The following is an 11,281-nucleotide window of genomic DNA, read 5'->3' as shown; positions in this document are numbered from 1 at the left end:
TACTGGTTAAATTTCGGGACTTATTGCGTAGGGGATTGGTGTAAGTGTGCTCACTTAATGTATATTTTGATAGGAATTTTTAAGAAACAGCAAACTTGAATCGAAATTTGACATACGAGACAAATAGTTTTGAACTTGGATCTTGCCAACTACCCGGACGAGAGGGAAGCTATCGTGTGAAACAGTTCCAAATACTAAGTATTTATCTTGGGTTTGTTGATTATTTCCAAAACGACTTTCTACCTAAAATTTCATACTTTTGTAGTAAAGATCGGGAAGAAAGGGTGTACCCAAGGTAACGCCCCCGAAGGAACTACTTGCCGTTCATTTAAGTCAACTAATTTTAAATTTCAGTGCGGAAGATGAGAAGTTCGAGTTGTTTACACCTTTAGTCACCTTACAGAAGAGCAGAAGAGGTGTTGCCGCAAGATAGTTATTGAAACATTTCACTGGAAGTTGCTAGTAATCGGATCCTTGCGTTTCCGCACAGATTTGTGGGATCGCCACGGGGCAAACATTTTAACTCGCTATAAAGGAAAGTATGGCGAAAAGTTGTTTGGACGTTCAAAAAAGCGATTTTGGCGACATGATGGCTCTCTCGCCGCAGTTTCATCATACATAGATAAAGATAATTTTGTTACGAGGGAAGTTTAAGTTTTTATTAGAATTACCACAAAATGTGTTATAAAAAATACCAAAAAACTTCTCTACTTGCGTAATGTCTATTGTGAAATCGTCATCGCCTAATGGTCTCGAAATATTACAAAATTAGCCATAAATCGTTAGGAAATAACTCATTTAAGTCTTTCCAGTTATATTTATATTTGTGCAGCCTGTTTTCATACTTATTGACGTACTTGACAAACAAATTACGACGTTTGAAAATACTACCTCCTCAAAGGAGAGATGTCATTGTCCGCGGAGATGGAAATTATTTTTTACCGAGCTGTTGCTCTTTGAAAAGATGAAATAAGCGATGGAAAACATGAGGAAATCTCTAGTTCAAGTGATAGTTTGTTTGAGAAAAAAGCCAAGGGTCTTTGAGTTGTAACTTTTCTTCTCGAACTCCCTGAAGGATCTAGGCAGGAAAAGCAAGATCACTGGGGAACTCCGGAAGAACCTGTGGACATATCAGTTTTGCATCGCTCCTTAAGAGACCAATTTGTATCACTAGTCGTCACAGGAGGGTTCAGTTTTGAGCCGATTATCAACGCTGATTCGTTCTCATTGATCACAAAAAAGAGGCATTGTAGGTATTTTATCACTTTAATATACCACATTAATATATTTAATGCTAAAGCACGCCATTTCAATCTCTTGCTGCCTCGAGGTAACTTTTGCAGCGTTTTATTGTATTACCAAGCCACGAAAAAAGCTATAAATAGACTTGACACAAATAAGAAAAAACTGAAACGGCTTAGTTGGGTTATTCCTTGGCGATCTATAGTTAGTTTTCCTAAATTTCGAGACCATTTCGCGATTTCAAATTCTCAATAAACCTTGCGCGTGGAGACAAGTTAATCGGTAGGTTTATAATGGTAATTGAAACTGAATGGAGTGCAGTTTGGGCTGAAATCATACGCGTGATTTAAAAATCGAACAAGTGCGCAGCGCGAGTTCGATTTGAAATCACAATCAGACCAAAATTGCACTCCACTCAGTTCAATTACCACTTTATTACATCCATTTTGAAATCGCCCAAATACAGGACTTGGTCAGTTCAAATATTTCATTGAAATTAAATTCATTGAAATTAAATTCATTCATTTTTGGGGGGGAATAAACAAGAGTTTTGGAAACAAAATTTGCAAAATTTGCCACATGATACTTTTTGTCTTTCATTTTCCTGCAATTTGAGTGGTTACTTTAAACAAGCCTTGAAATCTGATTGGTTATTTTGTTTTTAGTGTAGCCTCCTCATTGGCTGGGAAAAAGATGGAATTTAAAGTAAAAATGGTGCGATTCGTGAATAAATTGCACCAATTAGAGCCAATCAGGGACCACCAGTGATTTCAAAATGGGTGTAATAAATAATGGTAATAAGACCGAGTGGAGTCTAATTCGGTCTGTAGTCACCCGAGTGACTAACAAAATCGAACGACTGCAAAGCGGGAGTCCGACTTGGTAATCACGAGCATTGTTACAGACACAATTGGACGATCGAATTCCTGTTACCAATTAATCATAACCGTTAAAATTTCCGAAAAAACTGATTCCTTTAAGACGAACACCTCCGGTAGAAACAATAGGTAAAGTAAAAAATTCCTCTATGTTGGAAATTCCCGAGTGTTTTTTTTTTTTTAGGATAAGTGGTTGTTGCTATGGTTATTGAGATCAATTCTGCGACTGGTGGATTTAGCTGAGTGGACATAGTATGATTGGCTGCTTCAACTGCCTGAGCCAACTGTGCGATTGCACTCTCCGATTATAACTGAACAGAATGATAAGTGAAGAATAAAGCAGCTAATGCACTAATCACATTTTAGGGAATTGTGACGTTTATGCCTACTCTTGAAAATCATTTGAAACAAAATATCAGTCTTCTGACGGTCTCTTTTGCGGCTTGTCTAATGCCTTGAATTCTCCAACAATATAGAAGAGGATTTAAAGAAGATTTGAACAAAACCAAAGTCCCGCACCAATAAAACGCCGCTGAAACATCATCGTTCCATCCACTGAATCGGCCGATGATTTTCAAACAAACGTAAGGGAGATAACAGACACACAGAGAGGCATATACATACAGCGCGCTAACGAACGACTTCCGATATGTCAACATATTGAACGAGCTGTCGTCTGCGTTTCTTTTAAGGATATATGAAGGCAACCTGGAAGCAGTGTAGTGAAAGACTTGCCTTGTTCGCTGCTTCCGAATGGATACATACACCAAAATACAGCACACAGAGGAAATAAGGGCGCACACAAAAATCCCTCCGTAAGTTGCCCCCAGGTACAGAGGGTAATTCCATAAGTACGCTGTTGACATAGTTGCGCTTAAAATGTATGAAAATATCAAAGCCATAGTTACCCGTCGAAGTGTTACTGTTTCTCGGTATCTGAATTTTAAGCGCAGTGCTAGAAGGCGGTCCATACTTATGGCTGTCATGGTTAGCAATGAAATTGCACAAAGCAAAACAGACAAAATGTTATGAGTAGCGTGGATTACCCCGTCTTGTTTTGATTGACCATTCGAACTCATCTCAGTTAAAAGATAACCCAAATAAAGTGGATGACCAATCACACCAACGCCGAGATCGGAGAGAGCTAGACCAAAGTACAATGCTTTAGACGGAGCGTGAAGCGAAGATATCTTTCGAAGAGAAATTGCTATCACGATGTTTCCAAAAGTCGCCGTAAATGATAAAAAGACATTGAGTACGCAGTTTCCTATGTATGAAACTAAGAGAACGTTGGATAACTTCGGAACAGATGAGTTGTCGAAGCTTTCATCTACGCTGGTGTTGTTGGAATTAGAATTCGCCATCACCTTCCAGCGGCGAACAGGTGATATGTCTTCGCCTGCGGCGAGTGCCCTCAAGACAGAAGTCTAGGCGAAAGCAATCTCTGACATAAAGCAAAAAATAAATTGTTCAAACATTTAGACCGGAGCTACAACAAAGCCAAAATATAGAGACTGATGAAACCCATTTAAGTTAACTTACAAAATGTTACACGCATATTTTGTTTGCATGCCACACATTATGCAACAACATCAAGTTTTGTCAGGCACTCTAATTTACAAACAGCTGAAATTGTTATCAGTCATTTTAACTCATTAATTTCTCATGTTAATCATTGGCGATGTAAAAGTTCATAATTTCCCCTCAGCCAAACCGATTTCAGTGGAATGTGAAAATTTTGCGCGAAAACGATAAATTTCATTTCGCCGTAAAAGCTCTGAGAAAATAAAATTAAAAAAACAATTCAACTTGTAAAGAGGTGAACACCGCAAGCAGAAAACCGACAAAGATTCACTTGATAATTTTAAGCGCTTTGTTTTTCATGTGGGTTTGTAACTCATTGAGAAATGAACGATTTGGCTAAAATAAACTCCATTAACGTACAATGATAAAGCTACTGTCATTCAAATCAGGTAACACTGTAGCGCTGAAAAAAAAACAGTTGCTAAACTTATTCTTTCCTGTCGGAGAACATAGTGCGAAACTCAATAGCTCCCGCATCTCTTCTTTTGTTAAAATATTCGAGAACAATCTTTCAAGTTCCTGTTTTCAATTGCAAATTGGAGACATAGCCAATACAAGCCCGTCGATCCTCTTGGACATAACACCACATTTACATGAGATTATATCTGCATTGGAAAAGTAGTATATTTTAAGAAAGGGATTTTGATCTTAACGTTGATAACCGAACATGAGCCTCAAAAGTAGAATTTTGTGTGATTTATGTTAAGGGTCATTTCCTAATAAAAAAGCAGATGATAGAAAAACCAGAAAAGAAACTTTCTTAATCAGAAAAAATTTTGCAATCGAAAATCACGTGGGCGATCAAACTACAGTTAACTCAAGTGCCCTAAAGCAGTCGTTAGAAAACTAGTTTGAATTTTCTTTAACAATGAACAAATACTACTTGTAATAAAACGATTTCACACATCAGAACAACTCTTTCAGTTACTACGTATTCCAAATGTACTTGAATGATGAAAAAATAGCAGCCAGTGCGGTGTCACCAAATATTAAATAACGAAATCAAAGTAGACCGTCTGGCGTTTCCTTCTCACCAAGAGATACGCCTTTAGAACCCAACTCTACTTCTCAGAAGTCGCCACAGAGTGTTTCAACCAGCCGTATGTCTACCAGTTACCTGATGTGAAGTCTGCCATTATAGGTTACCACTCACTATAATTTATGATTTCGATTTTCTCCTCAAAAGTCAACTTAGCCTGAAATAACAAGTGTGTTGAGATATCAAATCCAAATGAATGGTGTCCAAGAGCAGGTGTTGACAGTAATTAAAATGGTGTTAAATTGATCTACCCCGTTGTGACATTTCAACTTACTTTTTGTGTTATTTAGGAACGGCTAAATGACCTCGTTGTGGGTTTATTTAAATCCACATGTGTAATTGTTTATCTTCAACTCAAGAGATGCGACGTCTCTAAGTAACTTGAATATCTAAACTTTATGAATATTTTGGATATGATAAATCAAAGTGATTGTTTTGGTTTAGATGCCGCCAGATTGTCGCTTCTCGTCATAAAACAAGAATATAACGAACAAATTATATAAAGTAAAATCACAAATTTTTAAGAAGCATTACAAAATTTATGGGTGGACTTGAAAAGCCTGTTAAAAATCTTAACTGAAAAAAAAACCTTGAACCAACAAAACCCTTTTATAAATAATATCATTAAAGTTAACGTTACGCTCTCGACAATGTAGTAAACTTGTAAAATTAATTTTACCTATCAATCCCGAATTCGAGAAAGGATACTACTGAATACTTTCAGTAACCATGCTAAACCATTTACAAAAATGAAACAAAAATAGGTGTGCTTTTCAATTGAGTGTCATAAAACCGAAACCAATAGCTGCAATCAGAAGAAAGGAAACTACCTTTAAGAGCCAGTGAGAACTCAAATTAAAAATAAAAAAACAAACTGCCTAAAGCGCGGGAAAACGTGGGGAATCAAGTCGTGATTGGTTCTAGTTTTGCATCTGATTGATTAGGAGAGATGCACGAGTTTTCTAGACCAATCAAAGAGTGAAGTTAAGAAAAACCATTGCAATTTAGGATTACTTTCCACAATTAATTGAAAATTGCTCTAAAAGTGAACCTTACGTAAACGTGATATTATTATTATGCTCAAAATTTTGAGGATAATATTTTATAGGAAAAAATCACGCACTTTTGATTGGCTGTAAAATGAGTGCATTCTTATACAACACGAGTGCAAAGTTGTAACACGAGAGCAAATTACAAATAGAGCACGCGCTTTTAAAATTTCGTCTGTTTGACTTTCTGCGACTTTCTGTTCATTATATTAACAAGTAATAACATGATTTCTCTTACAATTCGGTGTAATAAGCACTTGTAAATTTTGCAAAGACTGCAAATTGCACTTGCCCTACAGGCTCGTGCAATTTTGTTGTCTGAAAAATTTACCCTTGCTAATATATTCCAAATTGCCCTCGAAGACATGTTCTTACCTAGACTAATTTTTGACATAATGCAATTTTTTCTGCGGTGAGGCTCAAAATCATAGTGCTCAGATTTTGAGCATTATTTTTCCGACCCAACTTTTTTTAGAGTTTTTAAAATAAACAAAGGGGACAAGAAAGTATGTACTGACGCACATTCAATTCAACTGAAATTCAAATGATAATCGAGTTTATCCTACTTAGGAAAAAGTATGCCCTGTTATACTCTCCCACCGACGCAGCAGCACAGTTTCTTTAGAAACTTACCCCCTTTATTCATCGATCCCACTTAGTCGACGTTGACGGAAAGTATGTTTATATGCCAGGAAATCAAGAAGAATACGTCGATAACCCTCTTTATTTCCAGAGCGACTGGGAACTATACATAACAGATAAAAATAACAGTAAAAATTGTAGTTAAAAGCCGAAAGTAGTTCAATATCCTAAACATATCGACAAGAATGAATCCGATAAAGTTTCCTTCAACCGGGTTGATAGTAGAAAACTTAGTTGTCTCAAAGGACCGACGAGTCAGTCACGGCAGCCAATGAGCTCCCAAAATAAACTGATATGACTATCTCATCTTATTTATCAACCTCACAGAGATCAAATTACCGAACCACAGATGTGCACTGTGGAAAATTGTTTGTCTTTAGAGGTTTGCAGAGGTTTTGTCCAACAACAAGATGATAAAATCTCACTAGTGTCACTTTTCAGTTTTAATGATCTATCCTTTGTGGTCAGAAAAGTGATATGCCAGCAACTATTTGTTTTCTTTTTCTAGTCTATTTCCATAAAATGACAAAATACTGTTTGCGTGACTCGGCAGCATCACTTACAAAACTGACGTGAATCTTATATTGTTCATGGCAGGACATTAGTAAGTGCTGTTGAGCACCAAAAGCTCATTGATCCGAAATACTTCATCATGGCATTCAAACCCTTGAGTTTATTTGCTTTCTTCGTCATAATTCTTCTTCCTCTCGGTAGGTATTGCTATAGTTTTATCATAATTTTGTAATCCATTGATGGCTTGAGATAGAACAAGTCATTTTCATTGCAATTTTTTCCCGCCAAGTGTTTCGTGTCTAGAGTCACATATCGTGTCAAGCCGATATAAAATGTTTATTGATGAAGGACTAGAAACATCATTAAAGAAATGTTCAAAAAAAGAAAGGATAGGAGTTAAACAGCTTTACCTCGGACGGGAATTAGTAAAAATACGCTGAGCCATAATTAGCTTACTCGGTTCCAGTTCTAGTGATCTGGTGAAATGTAAAAACTACAAAACAAGACCAGTCACATGATGTTGGGTTGTTTAACCGTCAATTGTGCTCTCCGCTGTATATCTTGGTAAACCTTTCTTAGTCTCAATGAGATGTTATACAAAGAACGAAGCAAGTCCTATTTTTGGTACTTAATCACTTAAAATGTCTGAATCAACTTTTTAAGTCAACACAAAAGAATAAATTCTAGTGACGTTATCATATAGGTTATGCAAATCCATCGATATCTTGTCAAACATAAAACCAGGGGAAAAGATAGTGCCATGCGAATGCATATGGCTCACTTAGGTTAAATTTAGGAGTTTTAAGTTTCACTTAATAGTCATCTGGTCATTTCTAAAATTCATGACTTGACGCATTCAAATTTTGACATAATACTGCTCTGTTCCACTTCATATAATTTTTTTCATTTCATTCATAGAATATTGTTAAACTGGACGCTTATCATTGTGTTTTTGATGTATAAATGTATTTAGCGTGGTTCCAAACTGCGTAAACTCGAGCCCCTTTTACCAAACCCTTCTGACAAATTCTAGAAACATCAACCGTGAAGTATGGAAATTTGGTGGCTTTTGATTTTTTTTTGCGGATTCAAGGATTGTCCTCGATGTGCATGAATGGATTTCGCAGTCACGGCATTTCTCTATTTTTGGCGGGATAAATAGGCTCTTGTTTTACATATGTTCATGGTTTAATCAAGCATCACTACCGGAAGACAAAATTTATCAAGTGAGCTGAAAAACATTTCCTGTTCAAAAGCTTTCGTGAAGAGGCTCTACCCGGGCAGGAGCTCATGGGCTCCTGACGGGGAGGAGTATCATTTAGAAAAACAAGGGTGACCCTCAGATCTCTTAGGTTAAAAATGCAGATTATTGAACCGCGTTAGGGTCAACAAAGAGAAAAAATAAGCACTTGTCAAAATGCCCTATCAAGATGAAACATGCGAATTTGTGTTTCCATCTAAGTAAAGTATTTTCTATTATTAGTTTTATCAATTATATCTGAGGGACCTTTTATAGACTTTATAGGTCAATACTGGTTGGAGCCACACCCCGATGGCTAACTCTCCGAGTTTTGTGAGCCGTTTCGCTGATCATCCCGTGATACGCGTGATATTTCCCCCCCCCCCCCCCGGAAAAGCGCATGTCGTTCAGGTCATCGTGACGAATGTAACTACTCTGAAAACTTTGACTATAAAGAAATATGTTCTTAGTTGACAGTTGCCTGTGTTATTATAATTGAAATAGTATTCTTATTTTTAATATTTTCACTGTTATTGTTGTAACTATTATTACTATTATAATAACTAATATTATTATCATTATTGATTTTGTTACCTGACAGCCCATTCATTGCGGTGTTACTCCTGTAATAACATGTACAAGAACATAGAATGTGCGCCTGACTTTCCTGAGACCTGCGGTGACTCTAGTGACAGATGCGTCACGGCAAAGTTTTCCTACAAAACAAACAGCACCGAACGTGGTGAAGTAGAGACATTTTTCAGAACATGTACCACTATGGCGGTATGTAACACTGCAACTGCTCCGTGCAAAGATATCAAGGGCGCCATCTGTGAATACAAGTGCTGTGAAGATGATCTGTGCAACAACAGCCCTCGTTACCCGAGTCAAGTTTTTTATTTGCTGGTCCTCTCTTTTGTTTGCTTAATGTTAACAGCTTAATTCTTGTTAAAAGAGCATTTTCCGGATGTGTTTCATGACATCTTAGAAATGAAAAAATTTCAATATTCCATCTAGGTTTTGTTGAACTAATGCACCATTTCCGCTATGAAATAAAACTGTTGCTTTATTTTTTTTCAATCATCAGTATCTAACTTTCAGGTCCCCCCCCCCATCCCCGGGTCAACTGAAAATATTTCAAGCTCTTGAGAGGGATAAAAAAAGAGGCCCTTCTCAGGGGGGGAACAATCATCTCGTTCAGTGGTGCAAATCAAAAATGTTAGTTTTTCCTAGTTGTTCGGGTCATAACAACCTAAATTTTTAGCTATTGAGGTGTTTTTAAGGACTGTGCACGACTGAAATGACGTCTATTGTCTCGATAATCTTTTTCTATCAAACAAACATGTTTATTGGGTGAGTACAGATATTTGAATACACCTACATCACGTCTATTCCACCTTTAAAAAAATTGAGCCCAAGTTTGTCATTTGTAATTCTGTCATTCTGCTTCATCCTTTACCATCTTTGTTCCTTTTTTCCTTTCAAAATCATCCTGAATTCCATGCAACTACAATTTATAAGTCCTCATTCAAGTGGTATCTATTCGGAGTACATAAATCACAAGCTACGACTAGGTTGGTCTCGTTAGTGGCTCAATTCAAACATCCTTGTCCTTTTGGATATGGGAGTTCCCTCCTTCTGCTCATGGCAGTTTATCATGAGAAATCAAGTCGGCACATTTAGATTTGATTTTTCGTAATAGGATAAAATTGTGCGAATATATTAATGACCCAATTTTTTTCTCTAAAAAATAGAAAGATTCCCAAGGTATAATTGACATTTCATCGCTAAAACTGTGACCGGTCAATGCATTACCAAAGCACTGCCCCTAAGTAACTGCCCGCTTCCTCTACGCAGACCCCATTTAGTTGTCCACAAGGAATATCTGGGAGATTTCACGGCTTCTGTTAGTTGACTTTATTGACGGTTGACGGCTCATGCTTTGCATTCTTGGTCGGCGGTCAGGATTTAGGTCATTTGACGGCTGACCACTATTCCACTGAGATCCTCCGATTATCCGTTCAATTGAGTTCAGAGTTCATGCGTCGATCAATTCGAAGTCTTAATATCAAAAACATCAAAAATTGGGTTCAAATGCCCCGCCCACGTGCCGGATTTGATCGTTAATTTTGGCGCAAAAAAAGATCTAAAAGAGTTTTAGATACACGTTTGGTGCGTTCACCGCAAACGTCAAACCGCGGTTAGCAGTTTGTGATTAGAAGTTAAAAGTTTCGAGACTCAGCTTTTCAGATCGACGTCGGCTTTCACCTAAAAAAAAAATCAACATGTGAACCGCCATCTTGAGTTACACAAAAGTATGAGGTACCTCATTCCAAACACAAAATGTAGCTAAAAGATTGGTTTTCTAGCGTCCCAAACAGATTGGTTATAAAGAAAAGACTTAACCTTATATATATATATTTAAAAACGGCGAACGTGACCGCTGAGTCTGGTCACGTGACTCCTAGATGTTTTTAGTCACACGTATTCAGAAACAAACGCGGATCTAAAACTCTCTACTCTCTAATTTTCATTTAGACCTTTTCTTCTAAACCACCTGCTTGCGAAAGTGAACTTTTCCCCTTTTAACATTTCCGTATTAAAAGATAAGACATGTTTATTCATCTGAAAAGACTTGACAGTTTCGGTTCAAATTCCCCACCCAGGTAAGGCTCCCGAACACAAACAATATTCAATGCCCGTGCGTTGCCTGGAGCAGAGGGGGGGAATGTTAAAGCTTCGAATGCGATCGGCGCATTATGCGAAAAGTATTTCTTTGATTACCTCCTGAAATAGCCTTAAGTCACTTTTCTCGGTCACTTAAGCTGATCAGGAATTCTCAAAGGCAGTCTACCAACAACACAGAATTTGATTTCTGAGAACCAAATCTGAAATACATGTAGAACCGATGAGAGATCGCATGGTTGGAACTTTCGAGTTTGGCTCAGGAACTCTGCAAGTCTCTCAAGCTGCGAAAACTTTATGAACACTTTGGATTCTTGCCTGGCGCCAATTAGGCTCCCTTTTTTGCTCATAAAACAGAGAGGAAACTCCTTAGCACTTGAGTAAGTTAATATTTCATGTCATAAGCATT

At 37.3% G+C, this 11,281-nt stretch overlaps 2 protein-coding genes across 2 annotated transcripts; one reads left to right on the top strand and one right to left on the bottom strand.

Annotated features, from left to right (window-relative positions):
• Window positions 1-2,353: 2,353 nt before the first annotated feature.
• On the bottom strand, window positions 2,354-3,717 carry LOC113680353 (histamine H2 receptor-like). Its single transcript, XM_089186151.1, has 2 exons — window positions 3,663-3,717; window positions 2,354-3,564 (listed from the first exon to the last, which is right to left on the bottom strand). The coding sequence occupies exon 2, from the start codon at window positions 3,482-3,484 to the stop codon at window positions 2,519-2,521; it is 966 nt and encodes a 321-aa protein (XP_089042277.1). The 5' UTR covers window positions 3,485-3,564; window positions 3,663-3,717; the 3' UTR covers window positions 2,354-2,518.
• A 3,249-nt stretch (window positions 3,718-6,966) lies between these two features.
• On the top strand, window positions 6,967-9,256 carry LOC113680356 (uncharacterized). Its single transcript, XM_027197381.2, has 2 exons — window positions 6,967-7,144; window positions 8,789-9,256. The coding sequence occupies exons 1-2, from the start codon at window positions 7,087-7,089 to the stop codon at window positions 9,127-9,129; spliced, it is 399 nt and encodes a 132-aa protein (XP_027053182.2). The 5' UTR covers window positions 6,967-7,086; the 3' UTR covers window positions 9,130-9,256.
• Window positions 9,257-11,281: the final 2,025 nt, after the last annotated feature.

Source organism: Pocillopora damicornis, chromosome 10, assembly GCF_964200805.1.
Source record: "Pocillopora damicornis chromosome 10, jaPocDami1.2, whole genome shotgun sequence".
Taxonomy (NCBI): domain Eukaryota; kingdom Metazoa; phylum Cnidaria; class Anthozoa; order Scleractinia; family Pocilloporidae; genus Pocillopora; species Pocillopora damicornis.
This window is presented reverse-complemented; position numbering and strand designations above follow the sequence as displayed.